The following is a 17,519-nucleotide window of genomic DNA, read 5'->3' as shown; positions in this document are numbered from 1 at the left end:
AGATCTGTAAAATGCAGTTTAAAAAATATGACTTTACCCTTTTTTTTTTGAAAAAATAGTTGCCTGCTCATCGGTGCCCTTTTTTTTGGAAAAGAGGTTTGTTTTTTTTTCAGTGAATTATTTACATTATCTCCAAAACTTTGAACTATAGCTAAATGTTTACTCGCATGTTAAGTGACACAATTCCAGGAAAAGAAAAACACCTAGGCTTCTTGGTGGTTAATTATGCTCAGAATTGTCTTTTTATTGTACAAGTTAAGAATTGTAAAATATTACTCTTTACATGCGATTAGGACATTTTTATGTGAAATGTTAATTTTTATGAAATTGAATGAACAAATCTGAAGCTTGTGAATGCAGTTTGCTTTGGTTACAACTGCTTTCTGTCCAGGCCTTTTAACAATAATCTCCTTTGTTTTTTAGTTTGATGACTTGCCTAATAAGTTTCTGGGTGACTTTGAAGAAACCTAGTTCAGGGTACTCTTTCGGGTAAGTGTATGTTCAGCGTTACTCAGTAGATGCTTCATTTTTTATGAGGTGACTGTTTTGACCCAAAGCAGTTTGATGAGCAGAGGTTCCTTCTGTCCATTTTAATAAAGAGGAGGCATTTGACCGTTTTTAATGCCTTCGTTTTCATGGTGTTACTTTGTAAAGTAACAGATTTATCAGCCTGCCTAAGCGTTCACAGGATAATGTTGATTGGGTCCCCACCTGCATGCAAACTGAAGTGAAGTTTCATCTTATTTGCTCTGCAGCTGCACAGAGCACTGCAGAACGTTCTGTTTCACATAGGAAAAAAATGGGGGAAACTGGCCGGATTGGTAGGTGCACTTGCACAATGGACTACATGGCCAGTCGCTCCTTTAGCAGACACTGTAATGTGATGGCTGAACCAGGTAAGATTGCAAACCTTCAGGTCACAGAATGGTGGCCTGGCTGACTGGTGAAATCTACAACTAAGGTCTGGCATTTCATTTCGCTGGCTTTTGGTAACTTGACAAGACATCTTTCTGTTGGATTGGGGCATTTTGGCTGTGTAAGTAGTGGGTAACCTACCAGTGCTTGAGCCTGGTAATCTGGAAGGCCTTAGCCTGCTAAAATGGCAGCAGTATCTCTGTAATGACTTTAGAATCCTTGGGCCTTGACCATTGTTAATCTATTCCTGACATTTTTGGATTTAGATAAACAAAGAATATTTATGGGATGAAAGTGTTGAGCAAACAATGGCTTGTTTTGGAGATTTGACCATTCATCCAGCTGACTAGCTCCGTCTACAATGAACCCGGTTGTACATTTGAAGGGTGAAATTTTGAGAGTTACACAAAGTCCCCATTTATATAAATCCACATAAATGTGGTTTGTAAAATTGTGTATGTCAGTCTGCAGTTTAAGAAAGGTAAGAGGGAAACTAGACAATTATGGCCATGTAATATAATATTTATTATTGTAAAATTGCTAAAGTCAAGGGGACAAGGTTGGGGAATATCAGATGATAAATGGCACCTTTGGAGGTCCAAGACAGAAACAATAAGCTGAGTGGCCTCTTTCTCACCATTCTGATTCTGTAAAACTCCTGGGATTGAAGGAGAATTGTTGGGCTGGATGTGAAATTGGATCAGAGGAAGGTGACAGGGGTGGTAGAGTTAGTGATCAGTGGTATGGACTAGGCCAGACACACACACCAAAATATTTTAGGAAGGTAGTTTAGACCTCAGCTTTTACTTATTTTAAAGGCAGATATGAAGTGGATATTCCAGATGTGATGCAGCTGGTTGAGCCACTCTGCTTTAAGCAAAACAGAATTTATTTAAATACTACAGTTGAAACATAAATAAAAGAAAACAGAATTGAGAATAACATACCTATTGGAAAACTTAACTGACCCAATTCAGAAGCTTAACTGAGGAACTGTCCCAATCCAGTAACATCCTGTAAACACACCCCTTGGCAAAAAGGTAAAGTGAAACACAGATTCTTACAGGTAGTAGGGAACAACATCCAAAGAGATTTCAGAGAGAAAGTCAGTCAGAAGTCATTTGCTGAAGCTTGCAACCTTTGTGGACTCCAGCAACTTGTGACTACCACAGCTAAACCAAACTAGAATAAACTTGAACTAGGAGAACTGGCCACTCCCCTACCATTGTTTGACTAAGCTCTTCCCAGACCCCTCAGCATCTCTGCCTTTCTGACCTCTCTTTTTAAAAAAAAAAAGAACCCAAGGACAAAATAAGCTTGTTAAAGTGACAGCATTGTCACATCAGGTATTCTGGTTAGTAGGCTCTGCCTAATGGTGTCCTGCAAGAATCTGTGCTGGAACCTCGCTGTATTAATTAACAACTTAAAGGGTGAGATAGAAAACCAACTATTTGAATTTGCTAATGATTCAAAGGTGAACAATATTGTCAGCTGTGGAGATGGCAGCATGTCATTGCAAAACATTAATAGATTATGATTTGAAGGTGCCAATGTTGGACTAGGGTGTGCACAGTTAAAAATCACACAACATCAGGTTATTGCCCAACAGGTTTATTTGAAAGCGCTAGCTTTCAGAATGCTGCTCCTTCATCAGGTGGTTGTGAAGTATAAGATCGTAAGACCTGTGTATTACGATTTTATACTCCAGAACTACCTGATGAAGGAGCAACGCTTAGAAAGTTACTGCTTCCAAATAAACCTGTTAGACTATAAACTGGTGTTGTGTGATTTTTAACTTGATAGATTGTGTGAGTTGACAAAACATTTGCAAATGAATTTCAGTACAAGCATCGAAGTGGACAGTAATGAAGCAGAGAGGTAAAAACAATGACTGCAGATGCTGGAAACCAGATTTTGGATTAGTGGTGCTGGAAGCGCACAGCAGTTCAGGCAGCAGTCCAAGGAGCAGCGAAATCTATGTTTCGGGCAAACGCCCTTCATCAGGAATAAAGGCAGTGAGCCTGAAGCGTGGAGAGATAAGCTAGAGGAGGGTGAGGGTGGGTCTTCCACTAGCTTATCTCTCCACGCTTCAGGCTCACTGCCTTTATTCCTGATGAAGGGCTTTTGCCCGAAACATCGATTTCACTGCTCCTCGGATGCTGCCTGAACTGCTGTGCTCTTCCAGCACCACTAATCCAGAATCCAATAATGAAGCAGAGTCAAATTCAGAAATTCTCTTCTGTCATTAAGCAATCAATGCTAGATCTATAAATATTAAAACTGAGATTGATCTCTTGTTATCCCAAGTTATTATGGTAGGCAAAGTATCATTTGATGGAAATGTGTTGCTGGAGAAGCGCAGCAGGTCAGGCAGCATCTAGGGAACAGGGGAATCGACGTTTCGGGCATTAGCCCTTCTTCAGGAATTCCTGAAGAAGGGCTAATGCCCGAAACGTCGATTCTCCTGTTCCCTCGATGCTGCCTGACCTGCTGCGCTTCTCCAGCAACACATTTCCATCTCTGATCTCCAGCATCTGCAGACCTCATTTTCTCTTCAAAGTATCATTTGGTAGTATAGAACTTGAGTATTGAAGATAAAAGGCACATTTTGTCAAAGCTTTTCATCTTGCACTCATCGGGATATTTTGCAAGAATTCAAGGGGAAAGCCAATATTTAATATGCATGAGAGGAGAGTACCGGTTGGTTGGCAAGTAGACTCTGGTAGAGACCCTGCCTTGGAGAATGCCTGATTAATGCTGATTAACAGTTAAGCTTTGGTAAATTTTAACTTGGGTAGGTAGACTCTGATTTCTCTGAGCAATGCTCTGACTAGTGAACCAACAAATGACTGTCACCCATGGCTTTTCTGTTATTTTTCTAATCTTTAAGATCAGTTGGTTTTGATAGAGTCCCTCCCTCTGAGCCAGGCCCACCTACTCCAGAGGTATATAATGACATCTCTGAACAGCTTGATTAGAAAGTATAAAGGAAAGTTAGGCCTCTGTCATGGTAGGAACCATAGAAGGAGACTGAGTTAGAACTATTTCAATAATATCAAGGTAGCTCACAGTAACTCTTACTGATGAACCTGGGGTAGCAGCATCTGTGACTTCATCAGAACAGTAGCTAGGAAGACTGGTAATTATGCTGAAACCAAACTGAGGGATGGGGAATGAGTGGAAAGGTGTGCGGGGGGGGGGGGGGGAGGGCAACAGAAAGAGAGAGAGAGAGATGAAAAGGGTAGGTAAACAAGTAGACCAGAACAGAAGAATAGCTGAATAATGATAATAAGAATAAAGAATTAGAAAATATATTAGCTATGCTGAATGCAATCCATTTAATGTGATAATGGACCTAGGGGTATGTGGGAGTGGGTGACAGGGCTACAAGAGACAAAAATAGAAATTGCTGAAAAACTCAGCAGGTCTGCTCGCATCTGTAGAGTGAAATCAGACTTAACATTTTGGGTCCAGTGACCCTTCTTCACTGGCTACAAGCTATCCATGTCATAACAAGACTGGGTGGGTGATGACTAAAAAGCATTGAATCAGACTATAACGTTATTGAACACTCTGTTGAGTCCCAAAGGGTGCAGGGTCCCCAAGTGGAAAATGAGATGTTATTCTTCAAACTTGTGCTAAGGCTCACTAGGACACTGCTGCAGGCCTGCAACAAACGTGTTGGCCAGAAACACACTGGTTTGTTGAAATGGCAAGCAACTGAAAACTCCGGAGTCGTTTTTGTGGACAGAGCACGAGCATTCTTCAAAGAAGTTACCCAGCCTGCATTTAATCTCCCCAACGTAGAGGAGACCACATTGTGAACAGTGACTTCAGGAACTTCCTGGCTTCGAGATAGAGGCACTACCACTAAGCCACAAGAGCCCTAACATACTCTGCCATACGTGCTGTTCACAAATGCTAACTTGCATCAATGTTCTGATGAATGAACCCAAGCTCTGAATATTCAGTTAACTGTAGATTGTTCTACAGGAAACAATATTGGTGGTAATGTTCCTATGTATTGTATTTACATTATCCACATAACATGGCAATTCCACTATGAAATCTGCAAAGATTTATTTTTCTTTGATCACATGGCTATTAACTTTGAAAGCATAATTGGTAGTGGGGAGTACAAAATAAAATCAAAATTAATAAAATTAATTCCTGTTTTGGGGAATTATCATCTTAACCTGTACAATTGTCCCTATTTTACGTACATGGAATCTCTACATGATTTTCTCTTCCATTAATATTGCACCTTACTTAGCTTTGCAATCTCATTCTCTGATTTCAGTCTATGAGCTCGGGGACTAAATTTTTTTTTTCTGATTTTTAAAGCACTATTCAAGGCGAAGGTGACATTATTGAAAGTCAGAGGGAAATATATTCCACTGTTGGCTAGCCATCCAGTTCGAGCAATCTGAAACAGCTTTAAACAAAAAAAACCCTTATTTGTAAACTGTGTCCCCTAGTTTGAATTTCTCGCACCAGGTGAATCACCAGTTCAGCATTTTCCCTGTTAAGTTCCCTCAGGATCATGTATGTTTTAACAAGATCACCACACAATCTTCTAAACTCCAAGGGATGCAACCTGAAGTTGTTCTACCTTTCTTCACAAGATAGCCTTTTCATTCTAAGAATTGGTCAAATGAACGTTCTTTGCACTGCTTCTGATACATTTATGTTCATCCTTAATTAAGGAGACCAAAATTGTACACCAGACTCCAGATGAGGTCACATCAATGTATATCATAGAATCAGTAGAGGCCTGGTTACACTGAGATTTTCTGAGTAATCTACTTTCACCTTCTTAACAATGAATGCCAGCATTTTCCGTGTGAAGATATTAAGCTAACTGATTATAGTTCCCTGCTTTCGGTACTTGGAAATGCAATTGCATTTCACCAATAAGTTAGATCAGGTTATAGTCATACAGCACGGAAGCAGACCCTTCAGCCCAAACAGTCCATGCCGATCATAATCCGAAATTAAACATGTCCCGCTTGCCTGCTCCTGGCCCACATTCCTCCAAACCATTCCTGTTCATGTAATTAATCAAAAGTCTTTTAAAAGTTGTAATTGGAGCCATATCCAACACTTCCTTAGGAACTTCATTCCACACGTGAACCACTCGGTGTGAAAAATTTGCCCCTTGTGTCTTTTTTAAATCTCACTCCTCGCGCCTTAAAAATATGCCCCCTAGTCTTGAAATCCCCCAGCCTACAACTATCATTAACTCTATCTAAACTTCTCATTATTTTATAAACTTCTAGAAGATCGCCTCTCAACCTGCTATGCTCCAGTGAAAAAAGCCCCAGCCCATCTAGCCTGCCTTTATAACTCAAACCTTTCAAACCAACAACATCCTAGGAAATCTCTTTTAAACTCTCTCTAGTTTAATAATATCCTTCCTATAATTGGGCAACCAGAACTGGACACTGTATTCCAGAAGACACCTCACCAGTGACCTGTCCAACCTCAACATGATTTCCCAACTCCTATATTCAAAGAACTGTGTAATGAAGGCAAGTATGCCACACACCTCCTTAACCACCTTGTCTGTATGTGACACAAACTTGAAAAAATTATGTACCTGCACCCCTAAGTCCCTCTATTCTATAACACTACCCAAGGCCCTCCCATTGATTATATAACCCCACCCTTGTTTGTTGTACCAAAATGCAATACCTTGCATTTATCCAGATTGAACGCCATCTGCCATTTTTCAGCCTATTGACCCATTTGATCAAGATCCCATTGTAATTTAGAAAACCTTCTTCATTGTCTACAATTGCCACCAATTTTGGTGTCGTCTGCAAACTTACTAGCCATGCCTTCTGTAATCTCATCCAAATCATTTATATAAAAGAAGTGTTTTCATTGTCTCATCACAAAGTATGTGAAATAATATGAAAACATGAGAAAAAAAGTACTATGGTATAGTTTGCAGTCATTTGTATTGTATTAATATATAAAATTTATCTTTTGATCATTCTCTCTACACCCTCTCCTCCTAAGTCTCTGCCAATGCACTGTAAACAGCTTCTACAAGGTGCACCACAGTGTATCAAATTAACCCTGGCAAATGCCCCGCTTTCCCCACTCCAAGACAGATCATGCCAGATGGATCCCTAGTGGAAAGGAATTGTTACAGTCCTTCATCCCATCACTTTTGTTCATAGATTAAGCACAAAAATGTTGATAATGATATGGCTTCACTATAGTTCCTCTTTGCATTGAGTAATGTGGTACTTTGAAATCAGTTTGTTTTATACAAAATACAAAGTACACAAAGTAACTTGTCTACAGTGTTTTAATTATGTATGATAATTTTTTTTACAAAATGTGATAGTAAATGCCTTATGATTAAAACAATTTCAATGACAATAATAGTCTTCTAATGTTTCATAAATAATCCAACGGTTTGTCTTCTACATAAATTAAGCAAGCAAAGACTTGCATTTATGGCATCCCTTTGTTGAGGAAATGCAAAGCATTTCACGATTTAAAGTATTTCATTGGTTGCCGTTGCTGTTATAGTATAGGAACTGTCACAGCCAATTCATGGGCATGCTTCTATGAATAGAAGTGTGACAATGACCAGAAATTGTGTTGTTAATTGAGAATTAAAAATCGACCAGGAGACTGTGGAGAAGACCACTTTTCAAAATAGTGCTATGGGATCTTGTATGCCCATCTGGAAGGGCTATAGTTTAATGCCCCACTTACTCTTCTGGTCCAAGAGTTGTTGAGACGAGTAGACTGGAGTTGTGCATCAGGACCATGTGAAACCCTGGCACAGATGATTCCATGGGAATTGCCCAGCCAATTGAAGTTGAATTCCTCACTAAATTTCCCTTTAGCATTCCCTCCTCCTTATTTGGCCAGGGCTGACCCTGCTAGAGTGGAGCTAATGCACCCTCAGTCTTGGTCCACTTCAGAGGTCAATTAAGAGTGTATCTCATTACTGTGGGCCTGGAGCTACATATTAGCCAGACAAGTTCGGGACGTCCGATTTTTCTTCCCTAAAAAGCATTAGTGAATCAGTTGGATTTTTAGAACAGTTGGTAATGGTTTCATGGGCATCATTAGACTTCGTATTCAAGATTTTGAAAAATTCACATTCCACCATTTCCTATTGTGGAATTCAAACTCGACTGTAGACCATGACCTGGTATCTGGTTTGCAGCGAGAATATCAGTGCACTATTGCCTCCAACATGTATGATCTCATTGGTCCACTTTACATCAGTAAATAATGGAACAGGTCATCGACAGTGCTGTCGAGCAGTAGTTGCTTAGCAATAGCATACTGACTGATGTTTAGTTTGTATTCCACCACAACAGCTCAACTCTTAACCTCATTAGTGTAGATTTAAACATGGACAAAAGAGCTGAATTCTAGGGGGGGGTGAGAATGATTGCCCTTGATTTCAAGACTAAAATTTCCTGAGCATAGCATCAAAAATCTCAAATAAAACTCCAGTTAGTGGGAGTCGGTGGACAAATTATCTGCTGCTTGGAGGCATGTCTAGCGTAAAGGAAGATGGTTGTGATTGGTGAAGGTTGGTCTTTTTGGCCTGAGAACATCTCTTCAGAAGTTCCTAGGCCATACCATCTTCATCTGCTTCTTCAAGGACCTTCCCTCCGTCATAAAGGCTGAAGCGGGGATATTGTGCAATCATCAGCCAATATTCACCATGTGCGATCCATCAGATACCGGAGCAGTACTTGTCCAAATGAATTAAGACCTGAACAGCATCCAGACTTGGGCTGATGCGTTTGAAGAAACATATGTGCCATAAGAGCCAGGTGAAGAAAGTGCCATAATAACCAGCTCCAACAAGATACAATCTAACCATCATCCCTTTACATTCAATGGCATTTCTATTGCTGAGTTCCCTGTTGTCTACACTTTGGGGGTCCCATTGATCAGAAACTTAAATGGACTAGACGTATAAATATGGCGGCTATAAGACTGGGAATCCTGCAATAAGTAACTCACTACCTGACTCCCCAAAGCCTGTCCATCATCTAAAAAGGCACAATTTAGGCCTGTGACCAAATTCCTCGCTTGCCTTGATGAGTGCATTTCTAACTGAGAAGAAGCCTGACATCATCCAGGAGAAAGAAGCCCACCTGATGGCACCAAAACCATAAACATTCATCAGCACACTAACCGCAATATATACCATCGTCAAGAGGCACTGCATTAGCTCACCAAGGCTCCTTAGCCAGCACCCTCCAAACTCTTGACCACAAGCAAATAGAAAGACAAGGGCATCAGATACATAAAAACACTGCCACCTGCAAGTTCACCACCAAGCCACGCATCATCTTAATTTGAAATATATCTGTGTCCCTTCAGTGTTACTGGGTCAAAGTCCTGGAACTCTCTCCTTGGTAGCATTGTGGGTGTACCTACATGAAATGGACTGCAACAGCTCAAGTAGGCAGCTCCTCACAACCTTCCCAAAAGTGATTAGTGATGGGCAATTAATGCTGATCTATCCAGTAACACCCACAACCCCTGAATGAGGATTTTAAAAAGTTGCTCTTCACAGAAGGAAACATTCTTATGGAAGAAAATATTTAAACAAGACACATTCAGTTGAAATATATTGCATATTGCTGAAATTTATTTTTAAGTTAAGATTAGACTGTGTATGATGATAGGTTTGAATATAACAGGATTTTGTTTTCAAGATTAAAATTAGCATCCACAGTATTGAAAATGGCTTTATAAAATTCTATCTGAGTAGGATTGCAGTCTGTAATCATAATCTGAAAATATTTGCTCGTCTGTTTGCTGAACCGTCTTAAAGGTTTTGTCCTGTAGAGATGTTAGAGCAATTTTAGTTCTGTCTTGCACCTACTTCTACTCTGCATGGAATAACATCGCATTACTAAGAATGATGCATGGATTGTTTTACAATCGTGACACTTGTTTTCCTGTCTGATGCTTAAATTTCAGGTTTGAGAGGTTTGAAGTATTAGCAGTGTTCGCTGCCACTGTCCTGGCACAGCTTGGGGCTCTCTTTGTACTCAAAGAAAGGTAGGAATGTGGTTCCTTTTCCCTTTGATTGACATGTAACGTTTCACCATGAAAATTTATCCTAGCCTGACATGCATCGGGCTAATCAATATTTTATAAATGCAAGCACACGATTGTTCCTTTCAGCATTAAGGCAATAATTATGGAATTTGAGAGTATATTAGAATCTTGCCAAAAAAAGAGGAGTGGGTGATGCACTTTGAATAAAATGTTGCAAGTAAAACCAAAGTGCAGCCAGATTCCAAATGATTGAGGGTATTCAAACCAAAGATTCAGTAAACACGGGGCCCAGTGTTTCAATCAAATACCTATTGCTGTTTAGTAAAATTGTAAGAGTTCTACATTTAGTTATGCCAGAGATTGTTGGCTAATTCATGAAAATTTTTCCAGTATGAAGAATCTTCATTTACTGTGGTACTGTGGTTATGTTTTCGAAAAATAATGAGCGCAGCGTAACTTACTGCTCTACATGGAATGACAGTAATTTGCTCCCGATTAGTCAGTATATAAGTGGAATGAAGGTGTTGCTAATGGGCTATCGTAAACATACATGATGTTTAGGGCCACAATAGGAAACTCAGCTGCAGTAATACATTTAAGGAGAACAAGTAAATTAGCTTAATGCATCACATTGATTGAGCTTCCTGATCCTCAAATTTTCTTCTTGTATTTAGATTTATCCTTCCCTTTCAATTTTTCCTTCTGTGTCATTGAAATTATCACATGGCAGGTAGCTGAGACCAAGGTTCCAACTTCTAATACTTTGCAGCCAAATATCTGTACTGACAGAGCAAGCAACTTGTTTTTCAAAAGCATATTTTTTTATTTCTTTCATTTCTTCAAACAATTTTAGTCCAAGAGATCTTTCCTGACCAAGGTAGTAACCTGGAGATCTGCACCCAGGACTTATTCTGCTACATGTGTTCTATAGATAGTCACTGGACGTTTTCAAGGTCTGCTTAGGATAATTAACTTCTAATGTTCCTTTTCCTTACCACTCTGTCTTCTTCTACCCAACTTCCATACAGGAAACAGTCAATTTTTTTTATTATTTTCCCCACCTTTGATAAGCTGCCAGATATTAAGCTCACTATGTTGCATTATCATTTCCATGAAACCCATCCTTGGCACTGGCAGATTATACAATTTACCTAGACCATCACTTGCTTTTTTTATTTTTTGGTTAAATAATGTAGTTATGAAATAGGGTAAAGGGACACTATAAAAGCAGGAGTTTGTTTACTGTTCCTTTCTGGAAGGATGGGTTAAATGACTGTCCTTAGATACCTTGTGATCTGTGCTTTCTTTCCTTTCATTTAGAAAAAAGTAGAATATGCTTGCTTCACACCTAAGAGTGAAGATTAGAAGAATCAATTTTCATTTTTAATGTTCTTTTCCTTTCCTCCCCTTCATTGCTGAAAGTCTTGTCTTGTGTTAGGGTACAGTTTCACAGGCTGGTGTCTTATCAGGCACTATTGAACTCATTCTTGTCCCTAACCACGTATCAGACACACATTTCCTGCATTGTAATCAGGTGTGGAAAAACTAACAGATTTCCCTCTTCCTTCAGCTACCATATCTTCCTTAATTTCAAAGACGTAGGTAACAACTCATTGTGTTCTCATTGGGATCAAGTTAATGATACTAATTCATATCCCTGTATACTACACCAACTTGTTGCACAATATAAATTAATTTGAAGTATTCCTTGACATTACTTTTAATTCTGGATGCCATTGATGGGTTCAGTTTACCACCTTAATTAAAAATGCTGTTGTTTAGAATTGACTGTCCCCTTTTGAAGTTAGGCATTGGTTTTATTTTCAGAATAATGTAGAGGAAGCTGTTCATTGTATCAGCTTCATGTTCCAAATGACCTGGCTTGGTATGCTGTCAGAGGTTGGTTAAAATATTTCAAACGTTTAAAATTCTTGTGGGAACATAGAAGTCAGTGTATAGAAATTCACATTTCTAGGAAAACAAATTTCTGTACGATGCGGTAGATCTGCAGCTGTTGTAGAATTGTACATTTTAACACGGCATTGTTAAAATATTTTAAGACCCTGTCTGCTGTCTAAGTAACAAATGTAGCTTTTCTGATACTAAGAACATTATCGGTTCATGACTACACAGCTATATTTAATGAGATTTCTGAATGAGCCATTAATTTTAAATCTTGTGGAACGCTGCATGTGTGAAATTTCAAAATAACTGTACACCACGAACACCAACAGACAGACCCCACTACCAAGGATATATTTCCCCCTCCACCCCTATCAGCGTTCCATAGAGACTATTCCTTCTGCAGCTCCCTTGTTAGTTCTATGCCCTTTACCAACCCATCCTCCACATCTGGCAAGAGGTGCAAAACCTGCACCCAAAACCACATTTACTTACACACACACACACACACACCCGTACTCCCTACCCCCAATCTCTGTCCAAGGCCCCAAAGGATCTTTTCACATCTGGCAATCTGGTAGAGAATTTCCTACACATTTCTCTCTTTCCCCCCCCACCTTATCTACTGTGTTCATTGCTCTCGATGTGGTCTCCTCTACTTCGGGGAAACAGAATGCCTACTCGTGGAACATTTCAGGGAACATCTTTGGGGGACACGCACTAAACAACCCCACTGCCCTGTGGCTGACCACTTCAGCTCCCCCTCCCATTCCCCAAGGACATGCAAGTCCTGGCTGTGTCCACTGCCAATTCAAAGCCACACACTAACTGAAGGAAGAACGCTTCATCCTTTCGCCTTGGGACCCTTCAACTATACGGCATTGACATCACAAGTTTCCAAATCTCCCCTCCCCCATCTCATCCCAGATTGGTCCGTCCACCTTTGCACTGCCCTATTGACCTGTCCGACCTTTCCATCTTCCTTCCCAGCTATCCGCTCCACCCTCCACACCAATCTATCACAATTGCCTCCCACCCTCATCCATCGCCTTCCCTCCTACCTTCACCCACAGCCCCACCCCTTCCAATGTAGCTCTCATCCTCCTTCCCCCTCCACAATCCTGATAAAAGACTCATGCTTGAAACATTGACTCTCCTGCTCCTCATATGCTGTCTGACCTGCTGTGTTTTTCCAGTCCTACCCTTATCGACTATAAAAACTACCTACTTGCTAACCTGAACGAGATATTCAATGCTGATATGTTGCATCATCAGTTATAATGGTTATTGATACATTATGTGCATCGTTCCCCTTGGCATATCATCCCAGTTTAAGTCCCCAGTCCAAATTATCTGACCTCAGCTGGGGCAGATTTTGGGGATTCAAAACTTACCTTGCATTCTACCTCTCCAAGGTTCTAACAGCCCTTAGTCCATCCCAGTCCCCTCTCATCCTTCACAAATACCCTCTCCCTCCCTGGCCTGAGAAAGAAATATCTAACCAGAGTAGTCATGTGGGTACTGTATTTGTACAGTGGCCAGCATTCCTGTGACTTTTCTCTGTCTTGAGTTGGCATCAGAAGAGGAGAATGGGTGAAAACTTGGGAAAGATGTTTTGTGAAAACAAAAAACTAAATCCTATGATCTCACTGGTGACTGATGTATTAACACTAATACTGTATTTGCAAAAGTACAGTTTGCACCTTTCTGCTTTTAAAACCTATTTGATATGTTGTACTTAATTTCTATATGACACTATGATTGTTTTTTTCTTACCTTGAGCAAATTTAATTCCTTTGCTTTTTCTTTTTGAGACAGTGTGGAGCGATTTCTAGAACAGCCTGAAATTCATACGTAAGTTTTGTTCAAAATTTAGTTTTATACAGGTAAATATTTATTAGTATTTGGTTTAACAAAAAGATTTTCAGTTTCTCTAAAATCTTTATGATCTTGAAATAGCAATTTGAAGTCCCAGTTATTTATTGGAAGAATTTCACCATGAAATTTCACATTTCAAACAAAAACTGCTCCTGTACAGGCATTAAAGCAAGTGCTACTAATTTAGCAATATATGTAAAAAGTCCACATATATGTAAAAATCCTGTGAAGATCACTTCTCATTCTATTTTTTTAAATTTCATCCAAGTGGTATCCTATAGCTTACATGATTGAGAGTTCTTTCACTTCTCCTGGGTACAAGATAAGATGTGTCACAGCACTCGGGAATTCACATTGATTTTCCTCACTGTTCCTGCTATTTGCGGTATGAGTTTCTTGGAAATCCTTCCATGAGCAGTTGGCTCCCTCACCCCCACCCCACATTTTTCTTTAAGCATCTCATGACATTGGACACTTCATCTCAAGTTAACTCTTTATTCCCTTCGCGCTTAATGATCTATAGCTCTTAGCAAATTTTCCTCTTTGAGTCAAAGTGCTTCCACAGTCCAACTCACTGTATGTGTGGGCAAACACAAATAGTCCAAAACAAAAGGTTATCTCTCTGAAATCTATCCCTATAGCAATGTGGTGGTACACTTCTGGTGTCCCAGATAGTGATTTAAGCTAGTTAACTTTACCTTCCAAAACAATCTTTTCTCTATCTGAAATTACATGAATAACTTACAGATCAAATGAAAACCAGGTATTTAGAATAGAATCATGGAATTCCTTCTTCACTATCCTATCTACCTGCGACTTCACTTTCAAGGAGCTATGAACCAGCACTCCAAGGCCTCCTCCCTAGGACCTTACCATTAAGTGTATAAGTCCTGCTAAGATTTGCTTTCCCAAAATGCAACACCTCGCATTTATCTGAATTAAACTTCATCTGCCACTTCTCAGCCCATTGGCCCATCTGGTCAAGGTCCTGTTGTAATCTGAGGTAACCCTCTTCACTGTCCACTATACCACCAATTTTGGTGTTATCTGCAAACGTACTAACTGTACCTCTTATGCTCACATCCAAATCATTTATGTAAATGACTAAAAGTAGAGGGCCCAGCACCAATCCTTGTGGCACTCCACTGGTCACAGGCCTCCAGTCTGAAAAACAACCCTCCACCACAAAGGTCTTCTACCTTTGAGCCAGTTCTGTATCCAAATGGTTAGTTCTCCCTGTATTCCATGAGACCTAACTTTGCTAACAAGTGTCCCATGGGGGACCTTGTCGAATGCCTTACTGAAGTCCATATAGATCACATCTTCTGCTCTGCCCTCATCAATCTTCTTTGTTACTTCTTCAAAAAACTCAGTCAAGTTTGACAGACATGATTTCCCACGCACAAAGCCATGTTGACTATCCCGAATCAGTCCTTGCCTTTCCAAATACATGTACATCCTGTCCCTCAGGATTCCCTCAAACAACTTGCCCACCACCGAGGTCAGGCTCATCGGTCTATAGTTCCCTGGCTTGTCCTTGCCACCTTTCTTAAACAGTGGCACCACATTTGCCAACCTTCAGTCTTCCAGCACCTCACCTGTGACTATTGATGATACAAATATCTTAGCAAGAGGCCCAACAATCACTTCTCTAGCTTCCCACAGAGTCCTCAGGTACACCTCATCAGGTCCTGGGGATTTATCCACCTCTACCCATTTCAAGACATCCAACACTTGCTCCTCTGTAATATGGACATTTTGCAATATGTCATCATCCATTTCCCTACAGTCTATATCTTCCATATCCTTTTCCACAGTAAATACTGATGCAAAATACTCATTTAGTATCTCCCCCATTTTCTGTGGCTCCACACAAAGGCCGCCTTGCTGATCTTTGAGGGGCCCTGTTCTCTCCGTAGTTAACCTTTTGTCCTTAATGTATTTGTAAAAACTCTTTGGATTCTCCTTAATTTTATTTGCAAAAGCTATCTCAAGTCCCCTTTTTGCCCTTCTGATTTCCCTCTTAAGTAGACTCCTACTTCCTTTATACTCTTCTAAGGATTCACCCGATCTATCCTGTCTGTACCTGACATATGCTTCCTTCTTTTTCTTAACCAAACCCTCAATTTCTTTAGTCATCCAGCATTCCCTATACCTACCAGCCTTTTCTTTCACCCTAACAGAAATATACTTTCTCTGGATTCTTGTTATCTCATTTCTGAAGGCTTCCCATTTTCCAGCCGTCCCTTTACCTGCGAACATCTGCCTCCAATCAGCTTTCGATAGTTCTTGCCTAATACCGTCAAAATTGGCCTTTCTCCAATTTAGAACTTCAACTTTTAGATCTGGTCGATCCTTTTCCATCACTATCTTAAAAGTAATAGAATTATGGTCGCTGGCCCCAAAGTGCTCCCCCACTGACACCCCAGTCTTCTGCCCTGCCTTATTTCCCAAATGTAGGTCAAGTTTTGCATCTTCTCTAGTAGGTACATCCACATACTGAATCAGAAAATTGTCTTGTACGCACTTAACCAATTTGTCTCCATCTAAACCTTTTACACTATTGCAGTCCCAGTCTATGTTTGGAAAGTTAAAATCCCTTACCATATTATTCTTACAGATAGCTGAGATCTCCTTACAAGTTTGTTTCTCAATTTCCTCTGACTATTAAGGGGTCTATAATACAATCCCCAATAAGGTGATCATCCCTTTCTTATTTCTCAGTTCCACCCAAATAACTTCTCTGGATGTATTTCGGGGTATATCCTCCCTCAGTATAGCTGTAATGCTATCCCTTATCAAAAATGCCACTCCCCCTCCTCTCTTGCCTCCCTTTATTTCCTTCCTGTAGCATTTGTATCCTGGAACATTAAGCTGCCAGTCCTGCCCATCCCTGAGCCATGTTTCCGTAATTGCTATGATATCCCAGTCCCATGTTCCTCACCATGCCCTGAGTTCATCTGCCTTCTCTGTTAGGCTCCTTGCATTGAAATAAATGCAGTTTAATTTATTAGTCCTACCTTGTCCCTGCCTGCCTTGACTGTTTGACTCACTTCTGTTCTCAACTATACCAGTCTCAGGTTGATCTCTTTCCTCACTGTCTCCCTGGGTCCCAACCCCCCACCTTCCTAGTTTAAATCCTCCCGAGCAGTTCTAGCAAATTTCCCTGCCAGTATATTAGTCCCCTTCCAATTTAGGTGCGATCCGTCCTTCTTGTACAAGTCACTTCTACCTCAAAAGAGATTCCAATGATCCAAAAATGTGAATCTTTCTCCCATACACCAGCTCCTCAGCCATGCATTCATCTACTCTATCCTCCTATTCCTGCCCTCACTAGCTCGTAGCACTGGGAGTAATCCAGATATTACTACCCTTGAGGACCTTTTTAAATTTCTGCCTAACTCTCTGTAATCTCCCTTCAGAATCTCAACCTTTTCCCTTCCTATATCATTGATTCCAATGTGGACAATGACCTCTTGCTGGCAACTCTCCCCCATGAGAACAGTCCACACCCTCTTTGAGACATCCTTGATCCTGGCACCAGGGAAGCAACGCCCCATTCTGCTTTTTCGCTGCTGGCCACAGAAACGTCTATCTGTACCTCGGACTATAGAATCCCCTAACACAGAGGTGGGCAATTAATTCTTCCAAGGGGCCATATGAGAAACCTGAGTTGTGTTGGAGGGCCGAACCAACAATAAGTTGAACATAATTCTTCTCCGTATTAATTTTCTCCCATTGTAAAAAGTATTATATTAAATAGT

At 40.3% G+C, this 17,519-nt stretch overlaps 1 protein-coding gene across 1 annotated transcript in view; it reads left to right on the top strand.

Moving 5' to 3' along the window:
- slc30a6 (solute carrier family 30 member 6) overlaps positions 1–17,519 on the top strand; it is a 169,364-nt gene that overhangs the window by 79,811 nt on the left and 72,034 nt on the right. The window contains exons 6-8 of the mRNA XM_087991219.1: positions 424–489; positions 9,895–9,975; positions 13,696–13,731. Coding sequence (XP_087847345.1) covers positions 424–489; positions 9,895–9,975; positions 13,696–13,731 — 183 coding nt within the window. The remainder of the gene's footprint in view (positions 1–423; positions 490–9,894; positions 9,976–13,695; positions 13,732–17,519) is intronic.

Source organism: Chiloscyllium plagiosum, unplaced genomic scaffold (assembly GCF_037043375.1).
Source record: "Chiloscyllium plagiosum isolate Xiang-an unplaced genomic scaffold, Cpla_swu_hap1 HiC_scaffold_10, whole genome shotgun sequence".
Classification (NCBI taxonomy): domain Eukaryota; kingdom Metazoa; phylum Chordata; class Chondrichthyes; order Orectolobiformes; family Hemiscylliidae; genus Chiloscyllium; species Chiloscyllium plagiosum.
This window is presented reverse-complemented; position numbering and strand designations above follow the sequence as displayed.